This window comes from Glycine soja, chromosome 15, assembly GCF_004193775.1.
Source record: "Glycine soja cultivar W05 chromosome 15, ASM419377v2, whole genome shotgun sequence".
In the NCBI taxonomy this organism is placed as follows: Eukaryota; Viridiplantae; Streptophyta; class Magnoliopsida; order Fabales; family Fabaceae; genus Glycine; species Glycine soja.
In genome coordinates, this window is record NC_041016.1 from 8,109,665 (window position 1) to 8,130,727 (window position 21,063).

General features: G+C 30.5%; 3 protein-coding genes across 3 annotated transcripts; all 3 read left to right on the top strand.

Annotated features, from left to right (window-relative positions):
• Nucleotides 1–416: 416 nt before the first annotated feature.
• On the top strand, nucleotides 417–3,063 carry LOC114387081. The gene has a single exon (XM_028347202.1). The coding sequence runs from the start codon at nucleotides 894–896 to the stop codon at nucleotides 2,757–2,759; it is 1,866 nt and encodes a 621-aa protein (XP_028203003.1). The 5' UTR covers nucleotides 417–893; the 3' UTR covers nucleotides 2,760–3,063.
• Nucleotides 3,064–4,999: 1,936 nt separating this feature from the next.
• On the top strand, nucleotides 5,000–11,486 carry LOC114388496 (TVP38/TMEM64 family membrane protein slr0305-like). Its single transcript, XM_028349008.1, has 9 exons — nucleotides 5,000–5,496; nucleotides 5,593–5,654; nucleotides 5,845–5,899; nucleotides 7,546–7,644; nucleotides 7,899–7,985; nucleotides 8,767–8,883; nucleotides 9,746–9,838; nucleotides 10,018–10,048; nucleotides 11,051–11,486. Exons 1-9 carry the CDS (start codon nucleotides 5,401–5,403, stop codon nucleotides 11,233–11,235), a joined length of 825 nt encoding a protein of 274 aa, XP_028204809.1. The 5' UTR covers nucleotides 5,000–5,400; the 3' UTR covers nucleotides 11,236–11,486.
• A 7,851-nt stretch (nucleotides 11,487–19,337) lies between these two features.
• LOC114386985 lies at nucleotides 19,338–20,079 on the top strand. The gene has a single exon (XM_028347073.1). It carries the CDS (start codon nucleotides 19,369–19,371, stop codon nucleotides 19,849–19,851), a length of 483 nt encoding a protein of 160 aa, XP_028202874.1. The 5' UTR covers nucleotides 19,338–19,368; the 3' UTR covers nucleotides 19,852–20,079.
• Nucleotides 20,080–21,063: the final 984 nt, after the last annotated feature.

A 21,063-nucleotide genomic window follows, 5' to 3' on the forward strand; every position in this document is an offset into this window, starting at 1 on the left:
ATCAGTATGATGCAAAAATCTATGATCGGCGATTCGGCAGCAAACTATTTTTATTTTGTTTTTTTTTTCAAAATGAAAATACATCTTCTATAAATTCATGATCTCAAAACTAATTTCACATTTTAAATATATTGATTATTTATTTTACTATAATTTAAAATGACAAAATAATACCAAGGTCTAATTTAGTTAATTAGAATGCGTGGATTATTTTAAATTTTTTAATAGTAATATTTAATTCTTACTGATAAAAAAAAGCCTCAAGTGACAGCATAACAAACCATTTAAGGTCTTTAAAGTGATGAAATTTAGTAAAGGATAGAAAATGATACTACTAATCTGTTAACCTAAAAAAGAGGTAATAAGAACTCATCCCATAATTAATGTCTCCATAATGGATTTGTGATGAATCCAACTTCCACACAAACTAGATAACTACTACAGTAGTTGGACTTGGGCCATATTGACATATTCGGTGAAGCTCCAAAGAAGAAGAAGAAAAAGCTAAAACACAAAACGAGTTAGACACAGAAGTAAATGAAGGATTAAAGGCACCGCACACAGCTGTGCCAAAGTTTGGAAAAATCTGAGAACTGTGACTGAGCCATTAGCCATAGCTGCGTAGTTAGTTAGTGTTTTCACAACCTTGTTTCACTACTCACATGACATTAAAACCAAACTTGTGAGTAACCCCAATTTTTTTTTTTGTTTCTTTCTGGAGAAAGGTTATATTTTTGTGCTTTGAGAGCACCCTTTTGGAGTGTTGTCATAAAAAATAACAACTTTGTTCTTTGTTGTTGTGTTGGGTGTTGGAATTTGGTTTTGGCGTTTTTTGATAGCGTGGCTTGGTTTTGTTTGTTGCTGCCGTGTGGTGGTGATCTGGGAAGTTTGTGATGCCAGAAAAGGTAGAGAGCCATAGGGCTCTTTGGTCTTCTTCTATTAATTGGCGTTTTGGGTTGCTCACTGCTCTTGTTTTGGGTGGCATGGTTGTGGTTTGGAGCGTTGATGGCTTCACTGTTAGGGATGTTATTGAAGCTTGGAGCTGGAGGTATCGACAAGATTCGTTTTCTCTAAGGTCTCATTCTCCTAATTCCCCTCTTTCCCTTCATCAAAATCTCACTTTTAGTAATTATAGCTCCCCATCTATTCCACTTAGTTTGAATCAAAACCAAACCAATGCTACTACCCTTTTTGATTCCCACAATCTTGTGAACATCACATTGTCTGAGCACAGTGAAACTGTTTCTGCTAAGAACTATAGTAGTAGTGGTGTGTCTGATAAGCTCGACACAAAAACCCCAGTGAAGCCTGAAGTTAAGGGGCATTCAACTTGGCTTTCAAGGGAATTAGAGCCAGACTTGACTTCAAATCTTCTAGCAAGATGGTTAGCTCCTGGGGGAGAACCTTGTAAAGATTCTAAGACAGTGGGAATATCAATTCCTGGGTTGGATGGTGGGAAACTGATAGAGCTATCAGCTGGAGATGTGCATGAGTTTGGTTTTCAGGCATTGGATGATTCAGGAAAGCCTCATTGTTTAGGCGGGGATTACTTTGAGACTGATCTTTCAGGGGACGCATGGAAATCTAGGCCATTGGTGAAAGATTTCTGTAATGGTTCTTACTCTATTTCTCTGCAAGTTCATCCTGATTTTGTTGGGGTTTACAATCTGACTATAATTCTGCTTTATAGACACTTTGAAGGTCTGAAGTTCACTCCATGGCGATTTGTCTACGATCGAGTGGTTTGGAATGTTGCAATCAGGTTCTACAAAAGCAGTGCTCAGTTACTTGAACTTGAGACTTGTAAAGCTTCTGATTTTGGCAAGGATGTGTGGTGTGGAAGGTGGACAAGGCATGGCAGGAATGATGACTGCCAAATAGGTAATGATGGTAGGTACAGATGCTTGGCACCCAGTTTTCCTTGTAAAGCTCCATGGTGTGATGGTTCATTAGGAGTTATAGAGAGTAATGGTTGGGTGTATTCAACTCACTGCTCGTTCAAGATGTATTCAGCCGAGTCTGCTTGGAAGTGCTTGAAGAATAGGTGGATTTTCTTCTGGGGTGATTCAAATCATGTTGACACAGTACGTAATATGCTCAATTTTGTCTTAGATTTGCCTGAAATACGTTCTGTCCCTAGGAGATTTGACATGAACTTTTCCAACCCAAAAGACCCTTCCCAAACAGTTAGGATCACAAGCATTTTCAATGGGCATTGGAATGAAACACAGAACTATCTAGGATTAGATTCTCTGAGAGATGAAGGATTTCAAAATCTGTTGAAGAAGTACTTCTCAGAAGACACAATCCCGGATACTGTGATCATGAACTCAGGATTGCATGATGGTGTTCACTGGCTCAATATAAGAGCATTTTCTGCTGGAGCAGACTATGCAGCATCATTCTGGGGAGATGTTATGATGTCAGTGAAGCAAAGGGGGTTAGGTTGGCCAAGAGTCTTTTATCGTTCCACAGTTGCAACTGGGGGATATGCAAGATCACTAGCATTTAATCCTTACAAAATGGAGGTGTTCAATGGAGTGCTCATAGAGAAATTGAAGAAAGCTGGCATCATCACTGGGGTGATTGACGACTTTGATATGACATTTCCATGGCATTTTGATAACCGGTGTAACGATGGAGTTCACTATGGAAGGGCTCCTGCAAAGATGAAGTGGCGAGATGGCGAAATTGGTCATCAGTATTTTGTGGATCTCATGTTAGCTCATGTTCTGCTCAATGCACTGTGTGCAAGATAACCTTGGAGCTTCAGTTGGAAGAGAAGAAACAACTAGAACAGAAAAAACTTGCCTTCAATGCGGATATGGTTGGAAATGTAGGCATTCCCTGTGGAATAATGCATACCATAGCAGGTGCTTGGATAAAGAAAATATTATTGAGGTAGCCTCCACTATAAAATTAGACTAAGCATTCTTTTGTTCATTGATTTATAAGCACCAAGTTGGTTGTGTATTCATGAGCTGCATTTATAGATTAAAAGGGGATTTATATCCCTCCAAACACATTTGTCTATGGATAATAAAGATCAAAGTTTATATGATATGATTGATTTGCAAATCTCACGTATTTGAGTACATGTAAGCAACAACATAGTTACTAGGCAATTGTTTTATGACTTCTATGCCATCTATAAAGGTTTGTATAGTTACTAGGAAATTGTTTTATGACTTCTATGCTATCTATAAAGGTTTGTTTAAAATTTTGTTTTAAAATTTCAGAAATTTAAATTCTTTATAAAAAAAACATTCAAAGAATGAATTTTAGATTAAAAAATTTAAATTCTCTGATAAATTATTTTCTCCCGTTAAAATTTTCTATCTAAACACACTCTAAGTGATTTTATTCTAAAAGGAGATAATGTAGGTTGTGTTTGAAACACAGTTGTATATCATGACTTGTTTCAAAAACGCAATTTCTTGTTTTTACCTTTACTCACACTATGATTTGGGATCCAAATATGTTCAAACACAATTCAACTATTATTTTGTTGAACAGATTTAACTCTTTAAAGTGAATGTGTACATTAGGAAAGCGGAAGTAAATCTTCGGTCGATTTTAAAGTTAGACAAAATTATTAGATATTTCAATTAAAGCACTTTTTTTACCACTTCATCAGAGATTGAGTTTTAAATTAAACCACATGTTAATAAGAAGGATCAAACCATTGTTAAACATATTATATGTGGAAAAAAACCCAATCTCTGAACTATGGTTTGGACTTTGGAGTATACAAACCATGAAATTCGTTGCTGGAGCTACCAGGTATCTCAAGGTTTTGTTTTTTCTTTCCTGTGCTCTCAAGTTATGGGATAATATTAGGCTCTACTCAAATAGTGTGTGTGAGTGCATGGTTTGATTTTTACATAAAAACAACTGAATTCAATTTAAAACCAAATGTGTAGATAAAATTTTGGAACCAAAAAACTCAATTAAAAATGGTCCAAAACTAATTTAAAAATTAGCTTCTTTTTTTCTTACTGGAATTTAAAATTAGTTTTAAAGATGTTTTTTTGAATGATTTAAAACTGTTCTTGGTTTAAAACTAAAAAATCAGTTTTTAAGAAAAATCAATTTTTAAAACCAGATAACCAAATCATCATCTATATCTAGTTATGTAAATGAATTAGAATGACAACGTTTTGAGGAACTTGTTCGCATTTTATTTTCAAACTATATATTTCGAATAGTAACTAACTCAAGCTTAACATAAACTATTCCTTAACTTCAAACTTATGCATGGGTTCGTATTTCGTCTCAATGCAACATGAGCCATTTTAATCCTTTAAGATTTTTATTTTGGCTTTTTAAAAAAGAAAAATATTGATGTGTATGTAGGAGGGGTTTGTTGAGTGTCACTAGATAGTTTCCGAAAATTTCTTTGTGGTAGAAAAAGAAATGGGAAGGCTTATACTAGGAGAACTGTAGAAGTGAGTATAGATTGGGAATTTTTTTTTTTTTTTAAAGGAAAGGGAGGTGTATTTAATAAATAATTAAGATGTAAATAGTAAGAGCCTTGATTTATCAATAAATAATAATATAGCTGGACTATATTTGGACTTTCATGTATATCGTTAGTACTGTTACAAACAGGGCCCCTTGTCAGCCCTGAATCCGTCACTGCTTCTTATACTCAAAACATGTTTTTGAAAGACTTTTTCTATCTTCATATATATATGCGTATTAAATTAAAGAACTTTGTGAAAAAATTTCAAATTACTATAACATAATTCATCTTCTTTCTTATGTTATACTACTTATTTACTTCATAAATAATATAAAAAGTTATAATTCTTTGATAATAAATATTTGAAAGGAAAATTTTATGGTCCATGATGTCGACTCGAGTAAGATTGTTTCTCTTATCCTTCCATATTTTATGTTATATCCTACAATTATCGTAGCCTAAGATCAAAATTATTTGCCTGCCCTTATTTTGTGTTTGAAGGCGCAAAGCAAGGTGGCCATATTTTAAAGATGTCGGTTATGACATTTTGTTACTTATAAAGCGCACACGGCACACGGAGAAGTGGAACAAACGCATAGCGCGAATTTACAAAACTAGCCAGGAACAGGCCCTGTCTTTCCGATATTCACCATCTCTTTCTCTCTAATCCAAAAAAAAATCTGTTGTGAACAAACACACATTATTGTTTGTTTTCATCCCACGGAAAAATCGATCAGGCAAAACAAACAAAGGTGAAACTGAATAGGTGCGTGTTTGTGTTGATGGGCTAAGAGGACAGAGAAAAAGAAAGAAAGAGTATAAAATCAAATCTGGCAAATCTCGTGGGGTTGAGGGCTCGGTCTTCGTCGAAGCAAGCTTCCCCTGATTTGCAGGACGACGAGGAGGAGTGCAGGCCTTGGCGTCGAAGGTTAATAATGTCTTTCTCCTGGTCCTCCACCCTTAGGATCACCATCCTCCTCCTCCTCCTCGCCGCGGTCATCGTCGCGTGCTTCACTCTCCCCATCGAAAAGGTTTCCCCCTTTCCCTCCTTCAATTCTAGGTTCCCTTCTTAAAGTTCTCTCATTTCTAATCTTTTTCGCTTTTTCGTTTTTTCGCCTCTGCTGCAGATGATGAAGGACTTCTTATTATGGGTCGATCACGATCTTGGCCCCTGGGGCCCACTTGTTCTGTACGTCTTGTGATACTTGTTTCTGTTTTTGTGGTCTTGATTCTAATTAATAGGGTCCATTTGTGAAAAAAGGAAAAAAAAAATAATGTCTTGGTCAGGGTGTAATTGTATTGGTCTTAATCTTTGTTTTGTTGAGATCAATATTTATGATTGTAATTTCTGAATTTTTTATTTTTTGGTGATTTTTCAGGGCTGTTGCTTACATTCCTTTGACTGTCTTGGCTGTTCCAGCTTCAGTGCTTACTGTAAGACAACCGTTGCTACCCTCCACTTCTTGCAAAACTTTTTTTTATTGCTTTTAGAAAGTAATAATATTCTCAAGGACCTGTAATAGACTTGCCTGCATTGTTGCTTAGAATTGTTTGGTGTTTGTGACTATCACCTTTCTGCATTTGTAAATTTCTAAATTGAATTTATCAATATCTAGTGTCGTCATTTTATTACTTAGGGATCGTACCTGTGTGAGGCTGCTGTGGGGAGTACTTTGTGGAGGGTAGATGTACACAGCCTTACCCTCACAAGCAGATAGATTGTTTCTAGAAATCAATTGAATTCAAACTAGTATCTGTTACAAAAATGAATGAACGAATAATATACATTCTCAATATGTTGATCTGGATCTCAGCTTCAATTCAAATAATGATGCGATGCCAACAGAGAGGAAACCGAGGAATAAATAGACTGTGAATTGACAAATATTGCATCTCTATTTCTAGTTTAAGGATTGACTGACAGAAGTGACTGACAGTGCTGTATGACAATATCGTGAGTGGTGTGGACTCTGGAGAAGGGAGAGCGATTAGCAATATGTGATGCTGGTTGAGCATCAATGGAAGCACAGCAACTGGAAGAAGATAACAAATATAAGGGAGAAGGGATTAGGGTTTGAAGAACAGAAGAAAAGTTTGGGGAAGTTATTTGAGAAAGATTGTGTGGTTGATTAGAATGTGAGTGAGACTTCAAGTTAAGAATTAGGATATTTTTAGTTTTTTTTATTAATAAATAACATTAAATTAATAAGTAAAAGACTAATATGACACATATGTAAAGGATAATTTCGTAATTTCATAGTGGTGGGAAATTTGTGGGGACGTCCTTGTCCACAAATCTGCCTCAAGGGAATTTATACCCCATCCTCTCACGAAAACATCCTAGAATGTGCCTATTAGAAGCAGGTTGAGACTAACTCACCCCCGAAAGCTAACTCAAGGCAAGAGGATTTGCTTATTCCACTCTCTCACGCTTAGCACTAGACATTTGGTTTGTGAAGATTGCACGAATGAATATCTGTGGGTGGCCCAAAATTAAGCTCAAAAGCCATAACAATGGGCTAGGCCTAACTCACTCCCAAAAGTTTGCTTAAAGGTGGATTATCCAAGTCCTACAAGGAGTATCTGGCCATATTCTTAGCCAATGTAGGACATCTTATTAGTGACAAAAGCCAATATGGAAGTCCCTCCAAGGATCTTTAAATGTAGGGGGAAATTGCCATGCCCGATGCCACCTTTGTAAATTCTTGAAAGGTTATTGATATCTTTTAACTCTAATGGTGAATGCTTGATATGCCTATTCTATTTGGTTTGAAAGGCTTAATGATAGGTAATTGAGGATAAATGAAGCATGCATCAATGACAAAAAAAAAAATGCAGTCAAAGATAATTTTCACTGGCAAGGACTTGCATTTGTCATTTCTTTATATAAGCCTTTTTGTGTTTTTTCTTCTTGCTTATGATGTTTCGGTCTGCAATTTGTATTTTCTCCTCTCTACTCCATTTCTTTAGTTTTATTTTAGATCTCCATTACAATATCTGGTGTAGAAGAAAAATTGGTTGGAAAAAGGAAATCCAAAAATAAATTTGTTGTCACTTTACCTAATATGCCCTTTTTTCAGCTTGGTGGAGGTTATCTTTTTGGGCTTCCGGTGGGATTTGTTGCTGACTCTATAGGTGCAACTGTTGGTGCCGGAGCTGCATTTCTTCTTGGTAGAACAGTAAGTTTTTCAAGTTTTACATTTTTAAGTACTTGTCAAAGTTATACAAGTTTTTGTCCGGTATTTGCTACTCAATAGTTGATTTATGCTAGTTTTTCCTTGATTAATCCAAGGTGCTCTTTCTTCATGTGCATGATTTTTGCAACGTCATTAGCATTTCAATTGGGCGTAACTTCGATCCGTGTTTCCATATCATGATATAATTATTTCTATCCTATGACTTTACTTACCCATATCTTTGTCAATTTGGACAGATTGGGAGATCATTTGTCGTTTCTAGGTTGAAGGATTATCCACAATTCAGATCAGTGGCAATTGCAATTCGAAGATCTGGTTTTAAGGTTTGTAGCTTAATTTTTAACACTGGTGTGAGATTCTTGATTCTTTTGCTGTTAACCTTCTAATATTCCTCTCCGCGTTTTTACCTTTTTTCTAGGTTTCTTATTTCTGAACTCTCAACTCTTTGTGGAGTGGGTCATGAAATTATGAATACTTTAAAATATCAATAATTTGGATGTATTAAAGTGGTATTGTGTTTGATTACCTGTTATTGTTAATTCAAAAAACTACCAAGTACCAAGCCTATCCCACTAGGCAAGGTCAGCTTTTCATGGATCATTCATACAAACACTATAAAAAACTGTGATTGCCTGTTAAAATGAGCAAGTATACTTTCTTATTTATGGTCAAGGTCATATTGGTATGTTGGTTAATGTTAATGAGGTCCATCATACCAGAGATCATCTTCAGTAGCAACAGCTCATGTGCAGTGTATGATGTGCTTTTCTGTGCACTCACCTTCTAATTTCCTTTGAGCCCAATGCACTAAATAGTACTCCCTTCCTTTGTTTTAATAGATCATAAGCATTACTCAAGTTATGGATCTAAATTTTTATTATTATTATTTACTGGAACTATAAATGTGTCCATGAAAAGGATCCTTTTGGAGGAAAACAATAACATTCATTTGAAGCAACATGAACCAACCTTAGTCATATCTAGTTATGTAGAGACTTATTTCTTCTTGGTGTTTATAAAACCATTTGTCCCCAACATGAACCAACCTTATTCCTTTCTGTTATGTTTTATCTAACTTTTGAATTTACTGACCTGTCCTTACAGATTGTATTACTGCTTCGGCTTGTTCCACTCCTACCGTTTAACATGCTAAATTATCTCTTGTCGGTGACTCCTGTTTCAATAGGGGAATACATGCTGGCTTCCTGGTTAGGAATGATGGTATGTTCTCTGCCCATAATCAATTATATTCAGGAGTAATATAGGTATTTATCTAACTAGTTGGTATTTATATAGGTGTACTAAAACAAGATGCATATCAGTATCCAGTAAAGTGATTTTTGTAACAGTATTGAATTGTTTGTGTTTGTGCTTCTGGTCTAATAATGCTAAAGTTGGGATCGGTAAATGCGTTCTACTTGTTGGCTGTTGTCTTATGTTTTAGGCTGATAATACATATATAATAAGCTTTTAAAGCAAGTATTTTTGTCAGTACATTTATTTCAGTTATTTGAATAGAGAGAGGAAGCATTGGTGATTAGTTTTACTTCTCTTAATAATTCTACGAGCAAAGTAATAGGTTTCTGATTTTCTTTGGAACAAGGACAAACTCAATATGAGGTACCTGCAGGCCTAAATGTTAAGGGCCCACTTAGAGTTACCTTAGATGGGAAATAGGGAACAAGGGAAGAGTTAGTTATAGAGAGAGAAGGACAGAAAGAAGGTTACATATAGAGAAACATGAGGGGTATGTTGGAGGGACATTTGGATTGTTTGTTATTGGTCAGAGAAATAGTTTCTGAGGAGCTTCTGTTCTGGGATTACAGGGGGTCTCTTCTGTAATAGTTTAATTTTTAAATCTATAATACAATTTTGTAGTTCTATTGAATTGGGTTCTTTCACAAAGTTTCCTTGGGTTCCTGCTGTCATTAATTATTGTTGCAAATTTGCTTCTGTTAGTAATTTAGTATTATATCTGTTCCCCTTTTGGATTGGTGGTAGAAATTACTGTTTATGTCTTCTTATAGTTCACTAGATAACATGCCAATTACAATGTTAATACCTGATGCTGTTGCTGTTGCAGCCAATAACACTGGCACTTGTATATGTTGGAACAACTCTTAAAGATCTTTCTGATGTTACACATGGTTGGGGCGAGTTCTCAAAGACTCGTTGGGTAAGAGATGCTATCCTGTATTACTTGTTAGATTTGTTGTCTTTTACCTTGATAAACACTTAAGATAGCTTGCACAGTGCAATCTTTTGATTTTCTTGTGTGTATCAAGCACGAGTGCTTTATCTAATATCATCTTCAATAGAAGATATAATATACATTTCTTTCTCTTGTGGATGCAGGCGTTTATCATTCTTGGTCTTGTGATATCGGGTAAGTTAGATTGTTTCCACACCTAAAGTGTATATCTTGAAAATTTATACTTGATTTTCTATGTTTGTAGTAAGCAGGTCTGTCAGAAGATGTATAAATTATGAAAATCTTCAATAATTATAGAATACAAAGTTACTTGTTGCATGTGGGATGGTTCAATCATGCCTGGGAACCTGTAATGTTACCTCCATATTCTTGTGATGCACCAATTCACCTCATTTTGTATGGCATTTTTCATCTGCAACATGCACAACATTTAAATCAGGACCAGACTTTAAAGTCTCCCATTTCAAACTTCATCAACAAAATTTTGGAAGCCTCTGATCTCTTAAAAAGAAATTTCCAATAGCCTATGGCTTCTTACAAAGTTTCTTTTCTCTTTTGTTTTGCTGTATATTCTTTGAATGGGAAGGCTGGCCAGCTTTGTCTGCCACCAGTGTAGTGCCTGCCTGGTATCAAGTGGGTATTTGAGAGACACACATGGTCTGTTTCCCGGGTCTCTGTTTTTTGCATTTGTGCAAAGGCAGGAAGAAAAATTACCTTAAGTTTTAATAGGTGAATCAGGGAATAATAAAATTGTCTGTCTCATATTGCAAAAATATATAATTAGGTGACTTTAAATTGTCATGATTTTATACTGAATTGTTTTGGATTTAAATTATTCACGAGTGCTGAGTTCTGTCATCAGTCAAGTTTTTCACTTCAATTATTATTGTTATTTTTTATTTTGCATGCTTGTTATTTTGAATTTAAACAATGTGGTGCACTAAGTATAAGTAACAAATGACATGTTTTTAAATCAGAGGATCTATAGTCTATACAGTTAATTGTAGATAATGATGATGGGTAAATTCTTGATCTTGGAAGAGGAGGTTGAATATTGAATTGCTGAGATGTGGTTGGACGTTGCAAATTTTTTCATGCTGCAACTATTTTAGTGTATGAGTAAAAGATATTTCAATTTTTTATCTGATAAGCTCTGTTCTTTTGGGTTATGTGCAGTTGTTCTGATGATATGTGTTACTAGAGTTGCCAAGGCTGCTTTAGATAAAGCCTTGGCCGAAAATGAAGATATTGATGGGATTACTTCCTCGCCAGATTTACCTATTGTTGCTGAACCATCAGCAGATCTTAACCAACCTCTCATAATTAAGATAGATTCTTCTGAAGACAGTCATGAAAAGTGAATTCTATTTTGTGTAAATTCTTTCTTCACTCTACCTTTTATAAAGGCTATGGTTTTAATTTTAAGCTTTAGCGGTAGCTGGTTGCTTCTATTTATTCGCGATTTGTACAGTTTCAACATTAGAAATATAGTTTGTGACAGGAGTGTTTAATCCTAATTCCTACAACCAACATGACATTATGGACTTTGTGTTTTATTTCTTTTGACAGCAGAAAAGTTCATGCTATGAACCATTCCTGATTCTCTTGATTATTTGATCCTTTTCACGCTAAATGATGATGCTCTAGATTTTATTCTGATTGCACATAGCAGAGATTTTTACTTCCGATTATTTGCATTTCATTGGAGTAATCGAAATTGGGATTTTGTATCGTGGGAATTCTAAGACTTAATTAAAAAGCTTTACTAAAACTATTATTATTTGTTTATTACTAGAAAACAGCAATTTCTTTAATGCATTTCTTTATTGTTGTTTTACTTTTTAAAGTCAATTTAGTTATTTAGTGAGTTACTTTTTGTTAATTTTTTAAAACAAAAATGAACTTTAAAAAATGGTACTTGTTAGTATTTCTCATTGTAATACCAGCAAGCAGGTCTTAAAAATTATCCTTCATAAGTAGTGCTATGAAGAATGATTTGCTCAAATTATGCATCACAGCTTGTGTCGGTATCGAATGATTATTTTAACATTTTTTTTATAACTAATCTAAATTGTATGTATATCTTTTTCTTTTGTGTAAGAAGTAGTTTTGGATAAGAGTGATTAATTTTCACTGGGGATCATAAGTATACAAGAATTAAATTTTAAACTATTATTTGGTAAAGAGACATAAACTGTTAGCTCGTTCTCTGGTTCTCAGTTAAAAATGCCCAATGCAATTTGCAATCTTGTCACCAATCATAGTACTTGCAGTTTGGCTTATATAGGTGCTTCCTAGTTCTTTATACTCACAGTATTCCTAGCAGTTGCAAGTTGGATTTTTTAGTATCATAAAAAAACTCAGTGTTATTAAAATCTATTTTCTAATGATCGAAGTTTACTCGCCTCCCATATGAATTAATCATTGTAGACCAAGATCAGTACTCGTACATGAAATTCCACCCGTCACCCGTGAAAGAAAGCCTGCAATTGTTAATTAGTATATGATTTTATATGTTGGATCAAATTAAAGCAATGAATTCATGTATCAGGTTCTTCTTGAACTAATCCACCTCTTCGATTATCACAAGACTCAGACATGCAGTAGTCTATGCAATTTTTTTTCCTCATAAATAAAATGTACACGCTAAACATATCACTTTCATAACTACATCGGGTTCAAGTGGTCCCAACTCCAAACTATCGAGTTATTTTAAAAGTTATATTAAAATGAACAAATGTTTAAAACTATAAGAGGTATGTACATAATTCATTTATGCATGTTTGGAGTGAAAGAGAATCAGATCCCTTAAGCCAGTAATATTATTTTTTATCTTGAATATTCATGTGTATGAAAAGTAATTGTTAGGAAAAGAGTTTATATGCATGTATTTTCAGTGAAAAGATATTTTCACTATCAACCAATTATAAATCATTTAATAGTTTGTAATTAGATGAAATATAAAAAACTTACACTGTCAAAAGAAATCAAGTCAAATAAAAAAAAATAGATAGTAAATTAAGGTATAAATCGTCACAAGAGAATGTACTATAACTTAATAAATAGATTAAATTATATTTGTATTGAGTTTAATTTTGATGTTGTCAGGTAGGTATAAAACTATATACTTCTATATAATTTATTTAATTTTTTTAGCATTTTATATAATGAGTTTAGCGCTGTTATTAATTATATGATATATCAAACTAAAATGATGGGAACACATCACTTAATGATGATGTAATTTTTCATTAACACTGAACTAAAATTAATTAAAAGAGTAATCACGAGCCGAATATATGATTCTCGTCTGTGAAAAAAAAATGATTCATCACAATCGTTAAATAATAAAAATATAAAATAACAGAACTAAAAAGAGAGAAAGAAGAGTCCAGCGTAAGACAAAAGATTCCCTTTGTCATGTATAGAAAATATTAATTCTGCAACTGGACCACTAGGTAATTTTCTAAGAAGGAAAACATTTTAATAGCATAATGATAATAATCATATACTTATTCTTTCTTCTATCTTCTTGTCACTTATTCATTTCACTTTCTCATCACATCTATCATTTTTTCTTTTATTTATTTCTTCCTTCTATCTTCATACACCCTAAAATAGGGCATACGGTTATCATGACTCTTATCTATACAACAAGATTGTACAATGTTTTTTACAATTATGAGTGATAGAAAAATGAAATAAAATGAGTAATACAACCGAGAAAGATAAAAGAGAAAAATGAATGCATAAAAATCATTATAAAACATCATGGTATGAATAATAACAGGGAGGTTGAGAGATTGTGGCTTGTGGGTGTCATTTGATGACCACGAGATCTATCTTGTTAGAGAATATCTTCATTGCAAATTCAAGCAAAAATTGTGTGAAAAATTAGCTTAGCTAAAGAGAGGTGGTAAGCGGTAACGCAACAATCCCTTGTTATGCATGTGTAGAGAATGTCCTTGCAGTTGCAATAGGACCACAAGGTAATTCTAGGTCACAACAATGCTATATATGGTTGTCGTGAGATGGCTGTATCTAAGATCTGTCTCCTACTCTCATAAGTGATAATTTTATCATACGGATAAATTTATTTTATTTTGGTTAAGAATCGTGAGTATCAAATCAGGTAAGATGGTTGATTGGTTGTCAACTTCCCATGCATAGCATAATCATCATATGCGTATTGCATTTAGATATTAGCAAATCAGCTACATATCTTCTTTTTTTTTTGTACTTTCTCCTGCTTTATGCATTTTTTTCGTTTGTAGGAATTAAAAATAATATTAGAGAATTTATAATAATTCACACACCTGTTTAATTAGACCCACTCAACTTTTTATTTTATGCCTATAATCAATGATTCATATGAGCAATGATACAATTAATATATTTTGGAGGATAATATATATGGTGAAATACATTTAACTTAATCTATACTCCACACATTCTTCTATCTTTGTATGTGTAAAATCTATTTATAATATATAAAAATTGAGCTTCTGAATATCATGTTCTCATGCCAGCAAAATTAGTGATCTGAAAGAAAAAGAAACTTCTCTATCTTTCATAATATATAAAAATTGAGTTTTTCAATATCACGATCTCAGTCGAGCAAAATTAGTGTGATTTGGAGAAAGAAGAAATTTCTCAATATCACGTTGTCATCACTGCGTCAGCAACATTAATGATTTGAAAGAAGGAGAAACTTTTCAACATCATGCTGCAACATATTCAAAATTAGTGATTTGAAGGAAGAAGAGTATTCTACATTTTATGTCATTATATTAATAGCATTAATCAATAGTCGTTTATATATTTTAATAAAATCAATAATTTCTCACTTTAAAAATAATTTGAATTATTTGTAATATTTAATTTTACATATTGAATTAATATAAAGGAAAATTTATAAAATAAAATAAATGTAAAATTTTACACTAATTTAATATTACTATCCATGCACAAATTTATTTATTTTTATAATTAGTTACTTTAAAATATATTTCTGAAAAAATAATAAATTAAATTCATGACTTTAAAGTTATAAAATAATATAATATAATTTTAAAATTACGAAAATATAAAAATTAGATATATATATATATATAAATAAATAAAATTATTAATAATTATATTCAATGTTAATCATTTAAATTAGAACTAATTAGATAAATGTAAATTAATGATAGAAGACTAATAGTTAACATAAATATAAGAATTTTTATATTATTTTTATTGTAAAATTTATTTTATAAACTAACTTTTTAAAAACTATAAATGTTATAATTAAATAATAAATATTATTGGCTTCACTTTTATATAAAAATAACTATATGTAAAAATATATGTTACAGAATTTATCATACGATAAAGTTAATAATATTTTTGAATTTTAAATTATTTTTTTTAAAATAAAATTTTGTTCAATGATTAAAAAAATTAATTATATTTTAGATTATTTTAATACCACATTGAAGTTACACAATGAATACCAATAATATTTAACTGTTATATGTATTAAAATACTATTGAATCATATTAAAAAAGATTAATAGAAAATCATTATATATACATGAATGAGTTTTAAGATTTAATTTTATGTAAATAAATATGAATTTTAAATTAACCTATAAAATAATATATTATTATATATAATAAAATAGTAGACATTATTATTATTATTTATTAAAATATTATAATATATTATTTGTTTCTTACTTTTTTTTCACTTGGTTCTTTATAAATTTACAATTATTTAAAGCTTTTAATAATGAAATTATTTTTAAAATTAATAATATTTATAGTCTTTGATTATAATTAAAATTGTATTATCATTTTCACCGTTCATTATCAAATTGATGGTTTTATTTTTTTATATAAACTCTATTTCAAATGATTGTAAATATCCACCCAATTTCTTTCGAGTGTGTTTTCTATCTTCTTCTTCTTCTTCTTCTTTTTTCATTATTATAATATAATGTATTTCATTCTATATTTTTATTTTTATGTATGAAAAATGATATTTGAATGTGTTATTGATCATCGTCAAATATGATAATTTAGCTCTTTTAAATCGATAAGGTATAAGACAAATTTATATTCATAATTGATAAAAATTTATTTGTTTAAATTTTTATTTTTAGTACCTTTTATAATTATATTTTGATTTTATGTCTAATTGTTTATTCAAATAATTTTTGTGAAATTCAATAAACATTTGAATCAAGATCACGCTCTTATTAGAAAGTTCTTACATAAATCATCTTTTTCTTTGTCTTTTATTAGAAAGTTCTTACATGAATCAATATTTATTTATTTTTTCTTCTTCTTCGTTTTAGTATTATGTTATTATAAGTTTTAGTTATTATTTTTGTTCAGGTTTTATATGTTACATTTTTTTCTTCTATAGCTATTGTATTAGAAATCTTGCTTTGACATTATATTTGTTCAACAAGACATGAAGAGATTCTATTATTGTGACAATTTTTATTTTTTTTTATCAATCATATTTCAAACAATTCCATTAAAATACATGTCAAAATTTTTTCTACTCAAATCAATTGCCAAATGATATGAATGATAATTTTTAACTATCAATTTGGTTAATTTATTTTCTTTAAAATACATGTTATCACGGTAAATAATTTAATAATTATCACTAATGTAATCAATTTAATAATAATATTTTTAGTTTTAAGATATATGATAAATCTTACAATAAATAATTTAAATAATTAAATTGACAATAAATATGACACAATAATAATAATAATAATAATAATAATAATAATAATAATAATAATAATAATAAAACAGTTATTTTAAAGCTATAACTTAATATCCTTATACATTTATACCATAAAAGATAATAAACATCAATTAAATATCATTAATTTGAAATAACTAACATATGTAACAATATAATTATTATTACAAAGAAACAATTAATGAAATCTTTAATAAGTTAATAAATATGTAAACAATAATATTTAAAGTTTGAAACATATAATTATTTTTGTAAATAACTTTTGAAAATTAGTAAACAATGAAAATATAACTAAAACTAAGGAAAAATAAATAAAAATTATTATTATTATTATTATTAAATCGAGATTATTCAATCTATATTACATGAGGTTAATTAATTCAAACTTTAAAACTTTAAAATATTACACAAATTAATATATTCAAAATAAGTAAAATTATAGTTTTAAAAATAATTAATGATCATATCTATTTAATAGAATTCATACTATTTCAACAAATTTAAAAAATACTTAAATTTTTATTATAAATGTACACTCAAATTTAAATAAATATTGTATTATATATATATATATATATATATATATATATTATTCTTTAACTTTAGTGTTTCATATTGGTATTGTATTAATATTATTATTTGGAGAAAAATTAAAATATAGTGAAATTCAAAATACTTAATAAATTTAAAAAGAACACATGTTCATTAAAAATATAATATATAACATTATTTTTCAATTTTAACATTTATGTATTTGTTTCACTACTAAAAATATTTAAAATAAATAATTTTATTTTTGTACATTTATTTTTTAAAAGATATTATATCACCATTATTATTTGAATAAACAATAAATTTTAATATACTTAATTTTTAAGATAAAATTAACTCAATTAAAAATATAATTAATCAACTTTCTCATTAATAATATAATTATGTTTAACATAATACTAAATATTTAAATTTTTTATTTATATAAATAAATAAATATAAAATGATATATATATATATATATATATATATATATATATATATATATATATATATATATATATAATTTAAAAAAAAGGGTTGAAAGTCTAGTTGTTTTTAATTTGTGGTTGCAGTTAATAAATTTTAATACACGCACTATCTGTTCAAATTATAAAACATAAAGTATAAGACATTATTTATATATATAAAGTATAAGACATGAATAAGGAAAGGATCAAATGTACAATACGTGTATCCTTATATGTGATGGGTATTTTTAATTTGATTCTTATATTTTAGAAAAACTCCCTAGGTAGCAGATGATGATGGGGACGTATATGAAAAACAAATGCATAAGCTAGATCAATTTTTTTTATCCATATACACCAAATTAATAATTAGTGTTATAGATCAATTGATAATTAGTGCAAGACCCTCTGCTATTTTTTGTTTGTTTTAATTTTACTTATATTATGAAATGAAGTAAAGAAAAATACTTTCTCTATATACATAATTATCATATATTGTAATTTTAACCACCCCTCTATGTTTTGTTCCAAATAACTCATCCTTGGTCATTCCCATGTCACACGCTCCACTGACTATATATGAAGTGTAGTCCAAAAAAAATAGAAGGGAAGGTCATTTATCTAGAACCTCAACTTAAATAAAAGACACCCCTTATGATAAAAGGTGAGGCAACATCATATGCTGCCTCATCATGAATCTGTGAATGCCTTGTATGGGTGGCAATACCCAGTGGCCTCTTTTTCCTACCCCAAGAATCAAAGGAAAATCCATTTTCTAGGATTTTTTTTTTGAATTTTTGTCAGTGCAAGTAAACTTTCCCACTGTCTTGTTGTGTTGAATTTGGGGGTTTATTGGACCCTACCATTTCCTTGATGGAGGGGATAAGCAATATTCTATCATCGTGAGGGTTCTAAGACTAAAGTACACGTCTCAACATAATCTGTTTTGTGTTCTTTTATGATCACAGCCGCAGAAAACGCTTACCAACCGCTCGTGTGAGTGAGTGTGAGCCATAAGAAAGAGTTCAAATTAAATAACTTAATACATTGACAAAAGTGTTTTAATTTTTATGCACCATTAGTCGAAATTTTTTTTACATGGTCAATCGAACAAAATAGATTATTTGTATGATTTTAAAAGATAATCATCATAAAAGTTAATAAATTTAATATGCATGTTAATTTATATTTTTGATAATTATAAAATTTCAGAGGAAGGACCATATATTATTTATAAATCTCTCATCTCAATCCATTAAAGTATCTTTTATAAGAATAAAATTGTATCGATTGATATCTAAATAAAAAATACCTTATATACAAGAGACCTTAATAATATTTACAAATTTAAGGTCGAAAAAATTTATAATTAAATGATAATATAAAAATATTTTAAACAATTAGTATAAATACATTTTACCCTTAATGAGTTTAATTTCACTACATTATTAGTCTAAAAAAATTTACACTTGTTGACAAAAAACTTATATTAATGTCTTTTAAACTAGTAAAAGGTTAACCAACTTAATACTATTATATTACATTACATTCTTAGTCATATATATACTATTATATTACATTCTAAGTCCATACACTATTGACAAAAAATTGCAAATGAACCCAAATTTATTACAAGGGTATCTTTTGGTGCAATTTATATAAATATAAATGAAGCTCCTATATTATAAAAACGTGTGTTGGTACTTGGTCGGAAGCTTAAGATGACTAAGAGGGAGTTGGAAACTCTCATGGGGAAAGTGAGAGGTTTGAGCCTTCTATCTCTTGGTGGTTGCTTCGATGGTTGCTATGACCACACTCAAGCCTATGGATTAGGTACAAGGATCTGGAACTTCAGTGATCGACCAGTGGAGCTGCAGATAAGGGTGGGATCAATACTGAAGAAGGTTCACACTTTGAAGCCAGGTTCATGTAAGAGGCTGAGAAGTAAACGCATATACAAGGCATATATGCCTGGTAAGAATGGAAATGATGGTGTGGGATTGAAGAGCTTGCTTTATTACTATGATGAAACTTGTCACCCTTATGTTTGGATTCATGACATAGGGGGTGATTCCATGAGGATGGTTAAACAGCAGTATATTAGCCTTGAGGATTTGAGGGATTCTTCTGAGATCAGGATCTTTAGGGATCAGCAGAGAGGTTGCATTTCAGTTCTCAAGAGAACTAGACTAGATTTATGCTGAATTTGAGTGTAATGCTTGCTTAACTACTTCACTAGTTTAATTTGTCATGGGTAGGAAAATAACATGTTTGCGTCTTGCTTTGCTTTGTTGTGTTATTTATTGCAAAATGCAATATAGGTCCATGATCATGGTAAATTATTAGCTAGTGTACTGAAAACGTGAAAGATTTTCTGTATCCACTTCCTTGAAGATATATTAAAATCCACTCATGAGACTTTGATTTTGAAAGTGTTGTTCTTTAACACACTAGATGTATGTTGTTTTTGTTATAACACATGGTCAATTTGGAGTCAGTGTTATAGAATGATGAATCATACTTTAAATCTAACTGATTTACTGTGTTAATTTATCTGTACAGTACCAAGAATTACTTCTCAGCTTTCTGAAAATAAATTAACATTCTATTTTTGTTTTTCATCTTTGACTGTACAAGAAGCTATGCAGAGAAGGTACAAGAGTCCTTAGACAAGAATGTTTTAAGTAGAGTTCGAAGGAAATGTAAGACTCAAATTTATTTCCATTGATTTCAAAATAACAGATTTATTTTACTCCGATTTTTATGTTCAGGGCCCTAATTTTGGTGTGCCAACTTTGAGAAATGACTTAACTCTAGACATTGGTTGTTTTTGCTGAAGGCTAAAACAGTGATAGAGAAAATAAGGAAACAAATAGATCTTCGTCTACCTCTCTGAAACCCCAAGCTGCATGGAATTCAAGGCTAACCAAGGCAATGAATTCAAGGCTACCAAACTTTTTTTTTCACTTATAAGAACAGTAAATTCTAATATGCTGAAATTTATTAAAAATTATAAAAGTATATTAGTTTTTTTACTTAAAGAATTCCACTCGTAATTTTTTATAGTTTTTCATAAATTTTAACTAATAGAAAGTGTGTTACAAACGTGATATTGATACTCTTCAACTAACTAAAAAGGGGGACTGTTAAAGGCAATAGTAGATACAGGTCATGACTTCTCTTGAACCGTGAATGATATATTTGTCAACTTGGTTCTTCATCCTTCTAGCAACAAATTCATTGGTTTGTGGAAAGTCAAGGTAAAACTCATCCAACAACTTCTAGATACGGCTTACTAAAAACCGTCAAAAAATGTGTTTAACATAACTTTTCCTTTTAAGAAGGGTAGTTGAACCCTACCTATCTAATAATGTCCAAACAAATTTTTATATTTCACACTATTTTAAATCGAGTTA